General features: G+C 35.3%; 2 protein-coding genes across 4 annotated transcripts; both read left to right on the top strand.

Moving 5' to 3' along the window:
• The first annotated feature begins 7,415 nt into the window (after positions 1-7,415).
• Positions 7,416-13,177, top strand: LOC133726527 (potassium transporter 8-like). Of its 2 annotated transcripts, none has more exons than XM_062154097.1 (8): positions 7,416-8,163; positions 8,256-8,745; positions 8,841-8,892; positions 10,586-10,725; positions 10,805-10,857; positions 10,938-11,061; positions 11,141-11,395; positions 11,607-13,177. In XM_062154097.1, exons 1-8 carry the CDS (start codon positions 8,125-8,127, stop codon positions 12,659-12,661), a joined length of 2,208 nt encoding a protein of 735 aa, XP_062010081.1. In that variant the 5' UTR covers positions 7,416-8,124; the 3' UTR covers positions 12,662-13,177. The 2 variants fall into 2 exon arrangements, with proteins under 2 accessions (XP_062010081.1, XP_062010080.1); XM_062154096.1 differs by having other exon boundaries at positions 7,419-8,163; positions 8,841-8,894; positions 10,465-10,725.
• Positions 13,178-13,993: 816 nt separating this feature from the next.
• Positions 13,994-17,548, top strand: LOC133726528 (uncharacterized). 2 transcript variants are annotated; one of them, XR_009854839.1, is made up of 8 exons: positions 13,994-14,333; positions 14,429-14,515; positions 14,638-14,814; positions 15,502-15,672; positions 15,922-16,134; positions 16,220-16,308; positions 16,386-17,356; positions 17,389-17,539. XR_009854839.1 is itself a non-coding variant. In XM_062154098.1 (7 exons), the coding sequence occupies exons 1-7, from the start codon at positions 14,246-14,248 to the stop codon at positions 17,157-17,159; spliced, it is 1,599 nt and encodes a 532-aa protein (XP_062010082.1). In that variant the 5' UTR covers positions 13,994-14,245; the 3' UTR covers positions 17,160-17,548. The 2 variants fall into 2 exon arrangements, 1 of the variants encoding a protein (XP_062010082.1); XM_062154098.1 differs by having other exon boundaries at positions 16,386-17,548.
• The last annotated feature ends 2,830 nt before the right edge of the window (positions 17,549-20,378 follow it).

The raw sequence follows: 20,378 nt of genomic DNA, 5'->3' as shown, positions 1-20,378 counted from the left end.
GCTATCAATATGAAATGGATGACAAAGACTTCCCGACAGTCCAAACAATAAGAAAAACAGGTTCAAGTCAATAAAACTTAATTTTCACCAATAATCAATTATATATATCATGACCATATATATAACGAGATGCAGTCTCTCAAAATCAGATAATCAGATTGGCCGGCAGGATTTATAGAATACATTATTATTATATATTACTTCAGTAAGTCTTAGACATGGGGAACAATAATTTTTTGAACACCTGGGCACATGTATTTTGTCTGAACAGTTCCAGTAAGCCTCTACTACTTTTTACGTATGCATGTGAAGTAATTCCCGGCTTATATCCAAAATTTCCAAAGTAATAATCAGAGAATCTAATTTGAAGGTTTGTCTGTGTAAATATTTGATTTCAGCTGGCCTATATAACATGTAGGAACAGCATAAAACCCGGTCCATGTGGCCTTGCTTGGTTAGTTTATACTGGCTTCATATTTGCACGTATAAGCCATCACAGAAGTCCACCAGTATATGATTATTCTGCATAAGAATTGGTCTCTCCTTTGCACCATTGAAGATCCTGCTGTTTGGAGATTCTTCTACGTGTTTATATATCTGTTTGTTTACAATATTGCTAACATTCATAATTGAATGCTAGCTGTATATAAAAATAAGATCGCTATTCCATTATGTATATATAGCTTATTCGTTTCTATATGGATACTGAGTGGGAGCATGGATTTCACTTAATTATATATTTCTCGATCCGCAGATTATATATTAGGCCAGTTGGGTATATATGCCGCATGCGTTTGTGTATAACATTTAGCTAATTTTTTATTTTTATTTTTGGTAATATGTATACATCCCATCGATACAATATAGGGTCTGAAATTACAATAATTTTAAAGCATCATCATTTAGTAATGGATGTCAAATTTCTGTAAATTGGTGATCATTTTATGTCCGTTTATAGCTAGGTTAATTATCCAAATCTGCGGCATTTTATAACGAAATCTAACATTAGTTACAAAAGATGATTGATCATGTGCATTCAATATTTACTGTATGTCACATGTAAAGTAGAGAGTGCATGCCTATATCTAAACCCCAAGCTCTTAAACAACCAAAGCATCCAAAATTTATATGGCCGGGGTTATGTGGAAAGTACTATTTCTAGAAGCATATGTCTGTTGTTGCACTACAACTGGAAGGAAATTGATTGCAACGTAGAGCAAGAGAGACTGGGTTTTTGTTTTTGTTTGAGCATGTGAAAACACGAGAGCTAAAATTGATAGATGTGTGAAGATAATGGGATCCAACTTGATCTCAGATATCCCTAATTAGATTCCCAAATTGAAAAGTGAAACAACAAGAAAAGAAAGAAGTCGGTAACACAATATTGGGCCATGCATCAATCAGTAGTGGAAGATTGGTGACCACTTGAAAACGAAAGTAATAATGTGACAAAAATGGGCAATGATATGGGGCGAGGCCTAAGATTTGTGGCCTCAAATTCTAGGTGTTATGTCATGTAAGTAAATATAAATTTTATTTTCAATTTCACATAATATATCTTGCCACATCATACTATTGCAACACCAATTTTACCCTTTTACATTTTCTTTTAGATGTTAGGGGGTGAATAATTACATTAATGAGTTTAATTAGGTGACGAAAAAAAATCAGCTATTAATTATGTATTAATTTAAGAGATATATCTACAGATTATTTGACCAATATTTTTCTTCATTTAATTAAATGCTTTCCTTTAATTTTTCTTTCCAAATGGCATTAATATATTGAATTATGTGTCAAGAAATAGACGTTAACTTTTCTTTCCAAATATTGATTAATTTCATCCAAAAAAATAGTATTAATAAATTGAATTTGGCAAATATTGATGTCTAAATTAAGAGGTAAGAAAAAATTCCACATTAATTAGCAGCCATTAATTAACATCTTCAATATCTAAATATAAGGGAAAAATAAACAAAAAATAATAAATTTAGATCTAACGTTTAAACCCTAGCTACATAAAAGAAAACAATGAACAAAAGAATATATACAATCATATGAAATATGTATTTTTCACATTATATTTTTAAAATTTGCAGGAACCCAACAAAGGTTGAATTCATATACATGTGTTCTGCAAATCTATTGACTAAATTACATGAAATTTTTTCTGCTCTTGATTGAAGAAAAAAAAATTGTTGTGGTTCTAATCAGAGCTCCACATTTACTATTTGGACCTCCTTTTCAAGATCTTTCCCTTAATCTTCCAGTTTTGTCCCTCTATATTTTTTTAATATTTTTGTTGACCTGCACGCCACTCTTTTGGCTACCTCCTGCTTTTGCAACTGCTGCCTTCAGCTACATCCTTATAACCCCTTATTTAATGTTTTCGAGGAAGGACATATAGTTTGGTTTTCCAATAATTCAAGTTTAGATATTTAGTTCATGCTTTGGGTATGAATTCAACGGGAGAGTGATATTTTAGGAATTCAATTGCAAAGGATTAATGATTAATTGTCTAAATTAAGGGAATTCCTTGAATTTGAATGGTGACAGAGATAAACAGAAGGACTTGGAGCAGATCACAAACCTTAATAAGAAGCTTATTCTTATAGATATGCCTCAAACTTTCAGGAATGATGCAAAGACGGGGAAAAGTAATCACTCACATATATACTGAACTAGTATTCAATAATTAAATTCTAATAACCATGTATTGATTATGAATATATAACAATAGACATACAATGATTTGATAGCTAATAAGAAACCCAGGTGAAATAAAGAGTTTGGGAGAAGAAGAAGAAGCAGACGGAATGGCCTGTGCTTAGTCTATATATTTTTTTTGTTATTCTGTTTTCTAGAGGGGTGAATTAGGAATTAAATTTTTACAAAAATGAGTGGAGGTCCATATAACAAATATGGAGGTCTAAATAGAACCACCCTTGTTTAAATCTAAGCATGAGAGTAATGAAAAGAAAAAATTGAAAGAAAGCCAAATTTTTTTTTTTTTTTTTTTTTATAGAAGAAGCTAAAATAATTTAGAGTCATTAGATTTTGGAATGATAAAATGATATTTTTCTCAAGAATTACATGACATGATTTGACAAATACATGATGTGTGTAGATGACAAGACATGACACCTAAGATTGAGGCCACAAATCTTAGACCTCATTGAGGCCGCAAATCATTTTTCAATGAGAAATTAAGTATTTTCTCCATATATCTAGCTAAGCTCTCCTTTCCTCTTTGGCGTCTACTGCTTCATTCATACACGTGTCATCACACTCGAATGACGTGAATGGCTTCATTCACAGTCATGCAAATATGCAATACACATCTTAATCTCATTTTCTGTACTATGGAAATTAGGAAATATATATCGTACGTAAGCAGATCATCTTACTTTATCGATCTTCTGCTAAATAAGCCAGTATATTATAATTCTTTCATGATTAGTTCGATCACGATTTCAACTTAGTCAACTAGCTAACGTTGGTCTAATTCAGAACTAATGCCCTTGATCAATAAAATTGGTTGTTTGATCGATCAATGCTAGCTAGCTAGCTAGCTGCTAAACCTCTCTCTGTCAGTTTTCTTCCCTTCCCCAACCTCAACGTAATAGTACATAGCTAGTCTCATAGTTTAAAGATAACTTATACCAAAAACCATACTATAAGTAGGTAAACGATTTTGATAAAATTCAATAATTGATATATTTTATAATAATTACGACGTACTAAATAATTTTTCGATTTAGTTGGTTTTACCAATTGATTATGAAAGGGTTGTACGTTGTGAAAATGAATTCCGACTATCAAACTATACTACAAGATAGTACGAAAGATCAAAAGAAGTTCGAGAGCAGAGTTGCAACCTTCCTCCGGTTAGGTATGTAAATCCGATGAACCACGTTTTTCAAAGTAGCAAGCTAGGCAAGGTTATGAGTTATGACCAAAAAAAAGTTAGGCAAGGTTGCTCTGCATACATAAGAACCAAAATAGGGTTCCATGGGGTCCCTGACCTAATTTCACCATTACAAGCAAGAAAAAGAACAAGCATTTAGGAAAGTGGGCATGATGGGGGTCCATGCATGCACCCATGGATGTTATTTATTAGTGCTACATTTTCAAAAAAATTTGGTAGGTTTGGCTCTGTGTTACGTTACAATATTCTTCTTCTTCCTTGTAGTAGTTTGCTTGAAAAGAGTATTCAACCATGATTTTTTAATTTGTAGTAGTTTGCTTGAACAGAGTATTTAACCATGATTTTCTATCAGGTTTCCCGATATGATTGTACTCTTATTTGTTTTATTTTGATTTCTTTAGCCTTTCTTTGATTGAGGAGTTAGGTTCTTGCCCTCATGTTCAGGTATACCATTCTTACTGTAACTAATAAACCTTTTCTTTATTTCAAAAAAAAAAAAAATAATAAACCTTTTCTTAGTATCAAGGTTATAACTTATTTTATTTTCTATGATCTTTGTACCTTGGCTTAGAAGTTGTAGATGCTCTTAGAATCCAATTACGTAGATTAGGAAGCATCTGGTTCTTGTAAGATAGCTTAGACTAAAGAGTGAAATTTGCTTTAATAATATAAAGTAAAACTATATGTTCTAGATGCTTTGGGAGGCTTAACAGAATTTTTCTCTGGTTTATCTGAATTAGCTACATAGCTTAAACTTTGAATCGACATCTTCACTTTCGCGGCTAATATTCACATTGTAAGAAAGCTCTCACTGAGGGAAATACAAGGCCAGATGGAACCCGCATAGAATGGTGAATTTGGTGAGTCAAACTAAGTTCATTGTCGTTCAACAACAGCACACCTTTGAAATTTATTTATGCAAAGCTAGGAATCTATGAAATTCTGAGGTTAGGGATTAAGACATTAAGCTACGTCAGCTAACTTATGAAGTATGAGTTTAAGATAGTAGGTGGTGGTAGGCTAGTAGTCTAATCAATACTGAGAGAACAATGATACAAATAATTTGTTGTCAATTCCAAAGATAAATGACCATCATTTTCAAGTTTCATGAAATTTAATACTTATCCATTTATTTTGAAAAGATTCGTGAAATTTAAAGAAATCATGTTATACAAAATTTATATATTATGAATTTTTGTATGAGATATACATACGTATATTATATGTGTTTTGTGTTTTAGTTAACTATCTAAAAGATAAAGAAGGATTTACAATTAAAATCATTAGAATGGATTATAATGCAGATAAAAGCGACGAATGCAACATACGCCAGTCATCGTTGTTCTCCTCCATCGCTTCAAGCATTTGTAGGTTGCATGCCCTGCTCTACGCCCAATCTCCTCTAGTTTAGAACAAGTTTGTTGGTCTCTGTCTTTACTCTTTAGTCATTGTGATCGTCACTTCTCTCTGTAACATCAATCTACTTTAGGCAGGTGCCTTAGAGCCTTCTTGATGGTAGCAGGTTAGGTTTGAGATTTGTTTTGAGTTTGAGATTTGTTTTGAGGCGGCTCAAATTCGGAAACTGTCTTGCCATCCTGGGTAGCATTTTTGAATTTGCGGGTGGAGGATTTGTTTCTTAGGGGGGTGTATTGTATATGGAATTAGTGGAACTTTTAAAGAAATCTATGGAATTTAAAAGTCTGGGTGTATTCAATATAGACTTTTAACAGTCCATGAAAGTCTTGAGGTATTCAATTAGGATTTTTAAAGACTTTATGAATTCCACCAAAATCTAGGGGTATTCAATTAGGACTTTTAAAAATGAATCAAAGTACAGAGGTATTCAAAATATCATTCATACTTATGGAATTAGAAAATCATGGATAATCATAGACTTTGTAGTGTTAACTGTACATACCAAACTCCAATAATTTTCCAACCTCCAGACCAAAGATTTCAAAAAGTCTATCAAAGTTTCCTCTTCAAAAAAAAAAAAAAAAAAAAGTCTATCAAAGTTCTTCTCTCTACGCACGAAGAAGTTTGTCCTTCATCATATTAAGAAATTTTTTTGTCTTTTCTCTAATCTTTTATGATATCAACCTTTTTTGATACCCAACATGTTCATTGTAGTTGTTGAATGTGATTTTTGCTTTTGTTTGTTTGTTTTTTTTTTTTTTCAATTGTGATACTTCGAACCCTAATAGCAATAAAAATGATTTATGAAACCCTAAAACTCAAATATTGTGGTCTAACCCTAAGACCTTGAACCATACTAAATTTTATCTTATTAATTAATTATTCTCATTAATTTGAATTTATATTATGGTTCAAAAAAAGGTTGAACAATTGAATTTCAATTGATTGATTATAGATCAAGACATTGACCAATATTGCTACAATATATGTTAATCGGCGAAAACAAAATTGATGAGAATTAATCATAAACATCAAGTGATCTATATTGTATATTTATGTTGTTGGGAGATTAGGAATGAGAACAAACTCGCTAGACAGACTAACAATCATTTATTTGAGTCAATTTCTATTAGAAGATACTGAAGCATTGAAGAGACAACAAGTTATTATTTTGTTTTGTGTTTGGGCTGCATTTGTTTTATTTATTTATTATTTTTTTGTTTTTGTTTTTTTTTTTATTTTTATATTTTGTACATCCTAGGAAATCTGTAGAAGTCATTCATAATAAAGTATATAGATTTTCATGAATCAATAAAAGTCTGTTGCTAAAATCAATGGTTTTAAGAAATCCATAACAGTCTATCAACTTTTTAAAGAATCTGTGGACTTTTCAAAAAGTCTGTCATTTAAAAAAAGTCTGCACAAATCCAAATACAATACACCCCCCTTAGTAACTCCTCACAAGCTCGGAGTATAAGCTTTGACCTTTCATTACCTTTTTATCTTTCTTTTTTCTTTTCACTTAAACCACGGTAAAACACTAAGAATTTATTGCGCACCACAAATTTTTCTTTTATTGGAAGCACAAACCTCCTCGTTTAAGTGGCTTAATAATTTAGGGAAACAAAAAGTTTTTATCTATACTATTATTAAGAGAAGAGGTTTTGTTAGCCAAAATTGAAAATTTTGACAGATTTAACCCTGAAAGATTAAAAAACTTTGAGAATAAATTAAATCACAAGGATAAATAGGACAATTATAAAATAGATTTTTATTAAGAAAATTAAAAAGAAATGTTCCACAACCCTCACTTTTCTCTCCCACTATTTTCTCTATGCAATACGTCAATAACTACCAATAACTACCCACCTTTTTTTTTTAAAACCAAAATTTTTCGTACAGCAGAGCATGTGATTGCAAACTAGTTTTTATTATTATTATTATTTTTTTTTTTAGAAGGAATTAAACTTTATAAACAAACGTTACCTTTTTTCGGGGTAACTGAAATAAACGTTTGCCCTGTTTTTAGAGCGCGAATAATCACTTGTCCAATTACGCATTTCCCTCTACATCACCACACAACTTCAAGAATGCCATTCCCTTGGGTTCTTCTAGAATCTAGATAGAGACCAGTGAATCATTGGCAAGTGAGTGATGAGGAGGAAGCAGACTCAAGGTTTCAGTTTAATTGCTGTGTCAGAGCATTAATCTGAGGCAAGGAAAATATATAGATTATATAATTGGGTTTTTTTTTTTTTTTTTTTTCCTGATTTGAGAGGTCACACTAGAATTTGCCAGTTAGTGCATGCTTGTTTACAGAGCACTTGCCCACACTCTTTGTTTCCAGAGAGAGAGCCAAGTGGAGAGAGGAGAAGGATAACACCTCCAAAAATATTCCATCTAGAATCCAAACTAATCAAAACAACTACTTTAGCTGAAAGTGAAAACTGAGCTCAAAACCCACCATTGATTTACAAACCAAAAAACAGAAGAAGACCATCCTATCTCTCCCTGACCCCTCTTAAGTCATATTATATTCTGCAAGCTCAAATTCCAAGTTTTCAACCACCCCTCCTTGTTCTCTATATTTGTTTTTCCAATTGTCTACATTGGTTGGTCCTGGAAGATCAAATCTGCTTTAGTATCTTTTTTTTTTTTCTCAATTTGCTTGGCTTTCTTGGACTTGGTTGAACTGGGGAGGGTCTAATCCGGTCTTGTTTTATGTTTGCTTCAACTTGCTTGGGAAAATGGGTCTTCTATAATTCTTAAAACAACCCACAATGGATCTGGAGGGTGTGATCCGTACCCGTCCAAATAAGGTAAAAGCAAGTGGCAGAGAGTGGCAGTGTCAGTTTATAACTAAACTCAATTCAAATTTCTCAGCTTTCTGATAGTTTCTCAATTGTTGCAGAAGGATTCATGGAAGACACTGCTGACTTTGGCTTATCAGAGCTTGGGAGTTGTCTATGGAGATTTGAGCACTTCACCTCTGTATGTTTACAAGAGCACTTTTGCAGAGGACATTCACCATTCAGAGACTAATGAGGAGATTTATGGTGTTCTGTCCTTTGTGTTCTGGACACTCACACTGATTCCTCTAGTGAAATATGTGTTTATTGTGCTTAGAGCTGATGACAATGGCGAAGGTGGCACTTTTGCTCTGTATTCATTACTCTCTCGGCATGCCCGAGTTAGCTCCTTGCCAAATTGCCAGCTTGCAGATGAGGAGCTATCAGAGTACCGCAAAGATGGGATCGTTGCAAGCAGTGACAACTCTTTTGGGTCGAGATTGAAATCGACATTGGAGAAGCACAGAGTGCTGCAGAAGGTGTTGCTTGTTCTGGCTTTGATTGGGACTTGCATGGTTATTGGTGATGGCGTGCTTACACCAGCAATTTCTGGTACTTGGGATTATGTATGATACCGTTGGTTTTGGATGTTTAAGTTGTGGGATTGGGATTTTTTTAATAATGAGAATTGCTTCGTGTGGCTGCAGTGTTTTCGGCTGTATCAGGATTGGAGCTATCTATGTCGAAAGAGCAGCACCGGTGTAAGTTCTTCTCTATCAGAGCTTTCAATTGTTTCAACAACATTAATTAATTACGTACGAGTGGTTTCTGTTTGTGGTTGCAATTATGAGGGATTTGGGTTGTGTGGTGGAGTTTCTCAATTATTTTGGCATTTGGATGGAGTAGAATTTTTCAATTCCAGTTTAGGAGCTCAAAGAATAGCTTAGGAAGGTGAAACTGTTTGGTAGTCAGAATATATGCCTCTATTTGACACCAGGACTATCTTGGCTGCACTGTTTTTCACATAATTTCTTTGCATCTATCCTGGTTTCTTTTTTCTGCGAAAATGCTATTAGCAGAGTCATTAGGTATCTAATCTTGCGTTTAGTGCTTCTTATTCATATCTTGCTTATTCCAAATTCCAGAGGCTTTTTCTTCCTTTATGTCGCATAGATGGTGAAGTAGTGAGTAGTGACAAGCAAACAATACCAAATTCTATAATTTGATAGCATTACTGTGGGACCCTTTACAAAGACTTAAGACAAATTATCCTGCTTTAAGTAAAGTCAGATCACCATCAAGCTAATTAAATATAATTAGTATGATTGTAAGTTGATTGTTCTCTCTTTATATAAAGGAAAGCTGAAACATGTGGCTGAAAAATAGATTTAGTTCCCTGAATAGACCATTGAGAGTAAAAAGTTTTGCCTTTTTAAAAGTTACGATGTATGTAGTTATAAGATGAAGTTAAAAATAGTTTCTTTGCTTAACACTAAATGATATGATACGAATAATAAAAAGTGGGCAACAGCAGACCTTCTTATCCAGTTTCATGTTTTAATTGGCTATGTAGCTATTGCTAGACTTTTCAAGTTGATTTAGAGCTATGATTGGAGCCTCCTATCTGACATACATAATCCTGACTTTGGTACCAAGCAAAAAACCAAGTGGTGGCTGTCTAAAACATTTGGATAACCAGAACAATAGATCACCATCTAGTTTCTATTTCAAGTGTCACTACTGTTGTAGTTTTCTAGATTTGATAAGTGCCACTCGAGTAAATGATCTCCTTTGCAGTCATTGTGGACTTTGGAAGATATATATTTTGATGAGTTTATTAGGTATCCCATTCACTATTCCTCTTGATGCCAATTTTTAAATGTGTTTTTGTTTTGCAACTAGCATTCTCTCAAAGTGGAGTATTATCTACAACCTCTTTGGGAAGGTCCTGCCAACTTGATTCTTTTGGTGTTAGCTATTTGTGGGCAATGTGTTCTCCACTAAGAATTATCAAGCGATAATGGGTTACAAAAGGTTGTCTTATCATTTGAATATTCAGCAACCATTCGAGCTAATAGTGACGATTAGAGTACTTGTGCTGATGATTCATCTTTGTTTTTAGCTTATGCATATTAAGAAATTTCCTCAGAGCTTAACAAATGACATTTCTTTAGTATTCCTAGGAATATTCTTTTCATTAGACAGTAAATTAGCTTTCAGTTTTGCAGTTTGTATGTATTATATATTACATAATTCTTTTCTGGCAAGATACTTGGAAATCATGGTTTTGAGCTTATTATGCACTTCCTAATGGCTCATATTATCATGCAGATGTTGAAGTCCCCGTTGCTTGTGTCATACTCATAATTCTCTTTGCCATTCAACATTATGGGACCCACCGAGTAGGGTTCTTGTTTGCACCAGTTGTGATTTTATGGCTTCTGTGCATCAGTTCCATTGGTTTGTACAACATCTTCCATTGGAATCCCCATGTTTATCAAGCACTCTCTCCATACTACATGTACAAATTTCTAAAGAAGACCCAGAGAGGAGGTTGGATGTCCTTGGGTGGTATACTGTTGTGTATTACAGGTACAAGATTTGTGGGGTACACTTTCTTTTCATGGATGCTTATCTTTTCTTCTCTAATTCAATTCCATTTATTTTCCAGGCTCAGAAGCAATGTTTGCTGATCTTGGGCACTTTTCACAGTTGTCAATCCAGGTATTCAAAGTGAAGAAATTATATTTGTCAGATGAAGATTTTCATCTGTACCAAGTAATCTGTAACTTTGTATCTTTCAGATTGCTTTCACCTTTGTGGTTTATCCATCATTGATTCTAGCATATATGGGCCAAGCTGCGTACCTCTCCAAGCATCATGTCATAGAAACTGACTATCGCATTGGATTCTATGAATCAGTACCTGGTAGGTGTCTACTGATAGTTGCAGCAGTTGTAACTTTGAATTGCAGATTTTGCTAATTAGATTTTTCTCCCTGTCTCAGAGAAAATAAGATGGCCTGTTTTAGCTATAGCCATACTTGCTGCAGTGGTGGGAAGCCAAGCCATCATAACTGGAACTTTCTCGATAATCAAACAATGTTCTGCTTTGGGTTGCTTTCCGAGGGTCAAAATCATTCACACATCATCTAAAATTCATGGACAAATTTACATTCCAGAGATAAACTGGACTTTAATGTTGCTAACCTTGGCTGTTACCATCGGCTTTAGAGACACAAAATCCATGGGCAATGCATCAGGTACTCTACACTTCAAGTTTGTTTTCGTGTATGAGTTTATTTTTGTATAATGTTTCTGCTTTACCATTTATGGTTTTTAGTTACCTGGTGCTATGAAAATTGGTCTGATGTGGTGATGGGATCACTTAAAAGCTTTTCTTTTATTTTTCATGGAAATTATTACATGTTTATGAGTCCTAAACATGATATTTCATTTACCTTTATTATGCAGGTTTGGCTGTTATAACTGTCATGCTAGTGACTACCTGCCTTATGTCCCTAGTCATAGTCTTGTGCTGGCACAAAAATATCTTCCTCGCAATTTGCTTTATATTATTCTTTGGCTCCATTGAGGCACTTTACTTCTCAGCATCCCTTATAAAGTTTCGCGAAGGAGCTTGGGTTCCCGTTGCTCTTTCATTCATCTTCTTAATGGTTATGTACGTTTGGCACTATGGTACGTTCAAGAAATATGAATTTGATGTCCAAAATAAAGTCTCCATCAACTGGCTTCTCAGTTTAGGTCCTACTCTAGGCATTGTTCGTGTCCGGGGAATTGGCCTCATACATACTGAGCTTGTTTCTGGGATCCCAGCTATTTTCTCTCACTTTGTTACCAACCTCCCAGCTTTCCACCAGGTTGTAGTTTTCCTCTGCATCAAATCTGTCCCAGTCCCACATGTCAAACCTGATGAAAGGTTCCTAGTGGGACGAGTTGGTCCAAGGGAGTACCGGCTCTATAGATGTATAGCACGCTATGGTTATCGTGATGTTCACAAGGATGATATGGAGTTTGAAAAAGATCTTATTTGTAGTATTGCAGAATTCATTCGGTCTGAAAAACCAGAATGTAGTGTCAAACTGGAAAAATTGGAAGATGAAGAGAAATTGACAGTTGTTGGGACTTCATCATCAAATTTAGATGGCATAAGATTGTCTGTAGATGACACAGATTTCAAGGAAATGGCAAGCACCTCAGAGTTGAAAGAGATAAGGCCTACTACAGAAAAGGTGAGAAAGAGGGTGAGGTTTGTGATGCCAGAGACTCCACAAATAGATAGGGATGCAGTGGAGGAGTTGCAGGAACTGATGGAAGCAAGGGAGGCAGGAATGGCATTTATATTAGGCCACTCATACGTGAAGGCGAAGAGAGGATCGAGTTTGATGAAGAAGCTAGTGATCAATTTTGGGTATGATTTCTTGAGGAGAAATTTTAGGGGACCAACTTATGCTTTAAGCATTCCTCATGCATCTACTCTAGAGGTGGGGATGGTCTACCATGTTTAATTCTGCTTACATGGTACAGCTTTGTGCTCAATGTCCTCTTTTGTCTTTCCTATATTTTTGATGTTTCAGTCATTTTGTATATGATAGATCATGGCATTTCTGTGCTGCCTTTGCACTGTAAATTCTAGAGCTCTTAAGCATGGAAGTGCTGATGGTTCTGAGGTTTGCCTTTGAGATAGTGTCAGAGTGATGGTCCTGTTCATATCTTCCCAAGTAAATAGAGGCAACATCAATAAGAGAATTGGGTCAATTTTTGCTGCAAAAATAGTGTTCCATAATTTATTTTTGGCCAGAATGCAGTGATCTTTAACTGGTTAGGTTTGAAGGGTGGGGTTGTTGGTATGGTTAGCAATAATTATAAAACAAAGCTACGAAGATGGTGATTGAGTGCAACATTTACGTTTAAGACATCTTAATCATTAGATGTTAGATAGTGATAGAATTATTAGTTGGTAAGATCAGATGCTGAAACAAATGTAATGATGATGTGATGGAATTATTACTGATTATCGTGGAGATTTAGTCATGATATCATTAGAATGCAACTTAACTCCTTGCATTGTTGCAAAACTCTGAAAAGCTTTTCGCATACAAAGTGTTTGATGAAATGGTTCCCGGCATTTAATCACTTCGACATTACCCTTATCACGCATTATAGTGATATAGTTGTGTGGTTGGTGAAATGATTCACCGGCACAATCATTTATATTCACTTCCGCAGGACCCTTCTAACACCTCCTAGTGATGAATTCTGGTAGCACATAAGAAAGGTACTAACTAAGATTCAAAAAATAACAAGAAAAAGAGGAACAGACCATTTTGTTGACCATCAAAAGAAACAAAGATTCAAAGGAGATAAAAAAACATTCCCATAATCATGAGATTAGTGGCAATTTGATTTGGTACCTTATGCAAATGAGATAGATCTAAGCAAGCAGCACATGATAAGAGATGAGAGATGTGGGTAAAGAAACAAAAAGACAACCAAAAACAAAGGAATACAACACAACAAATAATTGTAGTTTTATAAAGAAACTCTTTATGATCTACACATCCTACAGCCTACCAACAAGTCTCACAATTTACAGCTGCAGAGACATCATCTGATGATGCCATGGTCCAAATTTAGGAAGGGGGAGAAACATCCCACACCCTCGTGATGAAATCACAATATCACCCCTGTTTATGATAATTTTTCAAGCAAGATTAGTAAATGTAATTAATAAATAAGGCAGCCCCTAATCTTGATTAACACAAATTTTAGTGGGAGGAAAAAAATAAAAAACATAGAATATGATTCCCTATGAGACCACAGCCACACTCTCTTTTACACACTTTACTACTTTTTCTTTTGCCTTGAACAGTGCTCCCAGTGTTGTTTACTACTAAACCTTCCATAACACTACACCTTCTTGTCTCTTTTACTTTCTTTGCCTGTTTCAGAAAAGGTTCATGCTTGATTAACTTGCAGAACATTGTCTGTGGGGTCTCCTACTTAAATGGGTTTCCCTCAAGCTTAGAGCTTTCACATCTTCCATGTGTGAGCATTCTGTTCTCTGATCAAGAACAACAACAACAACAACAATGTTGAGGAAATGGGTTTCTTTGGTTCTGATCTTTGTGATTCTCTCTGGGGACTTTTCATCAGCTTCAGCCACACCTCCTCCTGCAAGTAAATTTTGCATTTTTCTAACACACTCTTAACTCCTGCTTTGAACTTGTCATTTGCTTCAATCACTGATCTTGTGTTTTTATATAAATGTACAGAAATTGTAACTGGGATTGTCTCCAATGTGGTATCTGCTCTTGTTAAATGGCTCTGGTCACTGAAATCCACCACCAAAACCAGCACAGGTATGTCTCTGAGCTTATCAGATTCTCCAGTTGTCATCTGATTTGAGCTTGTCAATGTGGTAATTAGGGAGGGTTTGTGCAATGGTGAGGTTAATGAGGTTGATGGGTTTTCAATTTTTCAGCGGTTTCTGGCCGTTCAATGGTGAAATTTGAGGGTGGATATACTGTAGATACGGTTTTCGATGGAAGTAAGCTTGGGATTGAACCGCACTCCATTGAAGTATCCCCAAGTGGAGAGCTTCTGGTTTTGGATTCTGAAAATAGTAACATCTACAGGATTTCAACACCATTATCTAAATGTAAGTTGTGTAGTATATTAGTTAGTTGTTGAATTATGCGATGAAATCAATGCTATTGTTTGCTGTACCAACAGGCCAAGTTCTAATCCAATAATAGTTAGATTTTGTGTTTGGGTTAATGTGCAAGACTTTAGCATTGTACTTGGGACATTTTTTTTCTGATTCTTTTCTTGTGTTCAGGTCTTACCATATTCCAAGTTCGTACATAAAAAGTACTGTGGTGTTTTTATATGCTTTCTGCCCAGTCAAGTGCATCTTTTTGAAGACTTCAGATGTACTTTCTTTTTCTTTTGGTCTGGGATTAGTGTTATTCTTTTATGACCAATTAAACTTCTTGTTCACACATCCTAAGTATCTTTATTTTCTTAGCCAAGATTTGAGAACTTTGTGTACTTTAACATGGGAAACTTAGATACATCATACTTGATGCAATACCTTTAAGCTTCTTCAAGATAACAATCTTTTATCATTTATTGGTTAATGAACCCCAATGCCACTTTATCAAGAACTATGACAGAACAAATAAGAAAATTTCAGATTTTGTTTATTTTAGATGAGTGGATATGCAAACAGATTGGTTCTACACTCGTCAAATCTTTTCAGTCCCTTCATAGGCGAATTTTTCTGTGCATTTCTCACTTGAATGCTTGCTTTCGAAGTTAGGCTGAATGAACTGGTGATATGCAGATAGCCGACCCAAGCTCATAGCTGGGTCACCTGAAGGCTACTCGGGGCATGTAGATGGGAGGACAAGAGAAGCAAGAATGAACCACCCCAAAGGAATGACTATGGATGACAGTGGAAATATTTATATTGCAGACACAATGAATATGGCTATCAGGAAGATAAGTGATGCTGGTATGTAACTTTATGAATTGATTTAAGACCTTCGTGTCAGGAGATAATCCTTTCTTCTATTTACATTTTGTTACAGATGCAAAGAAAAACTTACTTCATCACTGATGTGCTTTTAGATAATATTTATTAATTTCATGCTTTCATTAGAATAGACATACACTTGAGCCACTCTCAAAACCCTTATTCTCTAATTCTGTGAAGTAAATGAAATAGTTGGACCAATTTTGAATTAAGTATACATTTCGACAGGTGTTACTACTATTGCTGGTGGAAAATGGGGCCGAGGAGGTGGTCATGTTGATGGTCCAAGTGAAGATGCAAAGTTTTCTAGTGATTTTGATGTGGTTTATATTGGAAGTAGCTGCTCTCTTTTGGTTATAGACAGAGGAAACCAGGCAATTCGGGAGATCCAACTCCACTATGATGACTGTGCTGACCACCATGATGGCAGTTTCCATTTAGGTATGACTCTCAGCCAGGGCTTTGAACACTGTAATTTGCCTTGAGGCTGATGCATGGCTTTAATCTTTCTCCTCTGTCATTGTAGGAGTAGCAGTGCTGCTTGCAGCTGCATTCTTTGGTTACATGCTGGCATTGTTGCAGCGTCGAGTGCAAGCAATATTGTCATCAAAGGATGTAAGTTATTACAGGATTTTTAATATCGTCTTTCCATATTTTCAACCCATTTCCTAAATATTATTTTAATTCTGCAGGACCAAACAACTGCTGCTATAAAGAGAGCTGCATCAATGGCTCAATACCAGATGCCTCCTAAATCTGTTAGGCCCCCTTTAATTCCCACTGAATATGAACCCGAAAAACCAGATGATGGCTTCTTTGGTTCACTTGGGAAGATGTTTCTCAATACTGGCTCATCTGTGGGTGAAATCGTTGGGGGATTGTTTTCAGGTAGAAGAAAGTCCCTCCATTATCAGATTCAACAGCAGTATCATCAAACTCACAGAAGTTCAAATCCATGGCCTGTGCAAGACAGCTTTGTGATTCCAGATGATGAGCCTCCTCCACCATCCATAGAGGCTAGAACCCCAACTCCAAAGAAAACCTACCCAGTCATGACTAAAGAACTGGAGATCCCCCGCCATTCTAAGCAAAGTCGAGCCTACTATAATTCATGGGATGGTGAATATAACCAACAGCAACAACATCAGATGCAAATGCAGATGCAGATGCAGCAACAGCAACAGCAACAGCAACAGCAACAACACCAGATGCATTTGCAGATGCAGCGCCAGCAGCAACAACAGCAGCAGCAGCAGCATCATCATAGGCATTACTCATCCAACCCAAAGACATACTACGAGAGGAGCAGTGAGACTAATGAGATTGTGTTTGGGGCGGTTCAAGAACAAGGTGGACGTCGTGAAGCTGTGGTGATAAAGGCTGTAGACTATTCTGACCCTACATATAATCACTACAACATTCGACCACGAGGCAATTATACTGATTATAGTTCCCCTGGTTATTGAACAAAACTATATCCTTCATGTTGTATGGGAGATGGGAAGATGAGATTTTGGGCTTCACTGTGTCTCATATCTCCTAATTTTCTCAAGGTAATGTTAGTTTTCCTAAGTTTTCAGTAGTTAGAAGGATGTACAAGTTATATTTTGGCAAGTTTTTCCTTTGTTTAGAAATCCACTAATCCAGACTCCAGAGAGCCAAGGTAGTGCTGATTATATAGTTCCCAGAGCCAAGGTAGTGCTGATTATATAGCTATTGAAACAAGAAATCTCATGGGCATGTCCAGTGAAAGTGTACATCTTTGATTGTATCAAACAGAGGCTTGTGCTAAGAAAACATTAGAATGTATATTCTCCATCTCCTGATCATAACCTGTCTATACAGCGAAATCTTTCAAATAATTGTCTGAAATGAAACATTTTAGTTTGACTGAACACATCCATTGCTTTGAACAAGAATTGTTGACTGAATCAAGGATGGCTTGCCAAATGTCAAGACCAACTAGTATGATTGAATACATGAAGGCCAAAAAAATATCTAAAACTCATTTCTATATGATTATAAATCCATCAAAATGTCTCTGAAAATTAATGAATTGAAAACTAGGAACATGAACAGAGACCAAACTTTGTCAACCAGGTTGATCTCCTTTGTTCACCAACGTGACAATTAAGCTTATCATCCCTCTTTATTCATCTGTTGCTTCTGTTAAACTGGTACCAGTTCATTTGATGATTCTTGATGTCAAAATGGTCCTGGACTATAAATCAGAGGACAGCTCTTCAGTGGCACAATCACCTAAGAAGTCAATATCTTATTTGGACCATAATCGAACTTATCAACTTTTTTTCTTTATTAGATTCAAACATTTCTTCCCAGCTTTGCGCTTCAATATTTAAATTCACATTGAATGAATAAGAAAGACCAATGACCTATAGTTCCAACACTTTAAAGGTAATAAACTAATAATAGCACTCTAGCTTGTACATGTAATTTCAAAAGGTGTGGCACTCTAGCTTGTATCAAAACAACAGTATATATAAGCTTCTATATTGAAATGATGAAGAAATCAATGAATATTACATGTGTACACAAATTGACCTTTTTCTTTATGACCGCCTAAAACTACAAGGTAAAAATTCAAACAATTTTCTTATTTTTGACCCAGTATCACACTGGCGGCACAGCATGGGCGAAAAGTTGGCAAGCAATTAGCTAAGCCTCATTTGTGTGCTAACTAGCTTCAGCAACACAAAAGATTCACTAATGGCCTGCACCAGGACTCGGACCACTGCTCTTGACTCCCCAAAGGGTCAGAAGATCAATAAAGCCTTGACCAAATGCCCCTGCTGGGCTTGGTACAGCCTTCCTATGACCATTGTACTTGTGGTTGTGCAGCTCCTTGTGGTGGTGAAACTGATGACGATGACGATGAATCTTCGAGCCATGCTCATGCATCGGCCGGGCTTCAATGGCCAGAGATAGCAAGATGAAGCTCAGGACGAGTACAGGAACAATAAAACGCTGCAGTTTAAGTACTCCGGCCATGATCGAATCAAAGAATCGAGAAAGAGAATATGGTTTCTTGGTAGCTAGCAATGAGCTAAGTGGAATGTGTTGAATGAGTTTGAGTTGTGAAGATGGGATTAGAGGGGGTTGGTATTTATAGCAAAAGAGTATGGTAGGTTGAGGTATGTAGGATTTGACTAAAACTTCAATGGAGGAAAAAAGATTGAAAGCCGATTCAAACAAGTAAATGGGGACGTGAAGTGGTTTCGTGTGAGGAAGCACGAAGGAAATTTACGGCATGGAGAAAGATTCAACGAGCATAAATTTCAACTTTGAAGAGGGAAACATGGCTAGCTCGATTTTGGTTACGTCGTTTGGATTAGTATTGTAGCCCGTGGCTGTCTAACTTTTTCTTTGACCAAAATGGAGAAATTAAGCATCTTTTAAGCTCATGCATTCGTCGTTTTGACTACACAGACGAATATTAATCTGACTGTTTAGTTTTTTTTAGTCTGATTAGCTTAGTCTAGTTAAGCTCTCTAAAGCCTTCAAAGGAACAATGTTGATAATTAATTGTAATATTTTTGATAGGTGAACTGATTACAGAATCAACTGATCATCAAAGCGAGATTGTTGTTAGAAATTAATACCATGATATTGGAAGAACTGGAATGGAAAATAGAGGAGTAAAGACGCTGTTTAACTTTGTAAATCCGTTGGACTGATTTGAGTCATTGACATGGTTAACGAGATGACATGGAAGAAAAAAAAAGGGAAATTTTAGTCAGAACCGGATCAATGTGACATTGGAGAGAAAAGTTCGATCATTGCCAAAGTCAAAGTCAACAATGTGCTTCTTGTTCAAGCAAACAAATAATAATCTTCATGCGTCATGCCCATTAGGTTGCCTCGGTCAAAGATGAGAGAAGAACATTCCTTGACAGAGATAGATTTAGATGATACAAATTTTATAATTAGATGGTTTTATTACAACAACAACAAAAAATGGATGTTAGATGGATTTGTTGCAAAACGTATGACCATTTTAAGGAAATTTGATAAAATCTGAAACGATACAACAAAAAATATTAGTCTGATTTTTGTATAAAGATGGCATGTATGAATCGATAAGCGATCTAACTTTTTGTAAATATATACAGTTAACGTTTTCAATAGGAAGTGTGAGAGTATACCAATTGATTAAGGAACTGGTTTGTCAAAAAAAGGCTCCCAAATTAAAGATTGACGGTCATTTTCCTCTGACATAATGGTGAACGTCCAATGCCGCTGATTCATTTTCTAATTAACAGTCAATTAAAACCAGCCTAGCTATCAGTTTAACAATATCTCTAATTAACCAAACCAATAAAAATCAATACTATTAATAAGAGAAGAGGTTTTGTTAGTCAAAATCAAAATTTTTGACAGATTTAACCCTGAAAGATTAAAAAACTTTGAGAATAAATTAAATTACAAGGGTAAATATGATAATTATAAAATAGATTTTTATTAAGAAAATTAAAAAGAAATGATCCCACAACCCCACTTTTCTCTCATACTATTTTCTTTATGCAATAACTGTTTTGTTTCATCTATTTTTTTCATTTAAAAAAAAAATTATTATGAGAGAGCATAGCATGCATGAACACCACAATCATCTTGAACCGTTACAGGGCCGGCTCAGCTAATAGGACTAACGCCCCAGAGAAACTCAT

Source organism: Rosa rugosa, chromosome 1, assembly GCF_958449725.1.
Source record: "Rosa rugosa chromosome 1, drRosRugo1.1, whole genome shotgun sequence".
Lineage (NCBI taxonomy): Eukaryota > Viridiplantae > Streptophyta > Magnoliopsida > Rosales > Rosaceae > Rosa > Rosa rugosa.
Note: the sequence above shows the minus strand (reverse complement) of the source record. Positions and strands in the feature narration are given on the sequence as shown.

What these genes read in the sequence shown, in the direction of transcription:
- LOC133726527 (XM_062154096.1), top strand. Translation starts at nt 8,125, where the DNA reads ATGGATCTGGAGGGTGTGATCCGTACCCGTCCAAATAAG. An exon ending in GCTTACACCAGCAATTTCTG is followed by an intron (nt 8,746 to 8,840) that starts GTACTTGGGATT and finishes GTGTGGCTGCAG; the next exon opens with TGTTTTCGGCTGTATCAGGA. An exon ending in TATACTGTTGTGTATTACAG is followed by an intron (nt 10,726 to 10,804) that starts GTACAAGATTTG and finishes TTTATTTTCCAG; the next exon opens with GCTCAGAAGCAATGTTTGCT.
- LOC133726528 (XM_062154098.1), top strand. Translation starts at nt 14,246, where the DNA reads ATGTTGAGGAAATGGGTTTCTTTGGTTCTGATCTTTGTGATTCTCTCT. An exon ending in AGCCACACCTCCTCCTGCAA is followed by an intron (nt 14,334 to 14,428) that starts GTAAATTTTGCA and finishes ATAAATGTACAG; the next exon opens with AAATTGTAACTGGGATTGTC. An exon ending in CAGGAAGATAAGTGATGCTG is followed by an intron (nt 15,673 to 15,921) that starts GTATGTAACTTT and finishes ACATTTCGACAG; the next exon opens with GTGTTACTACTATTGCTGGT.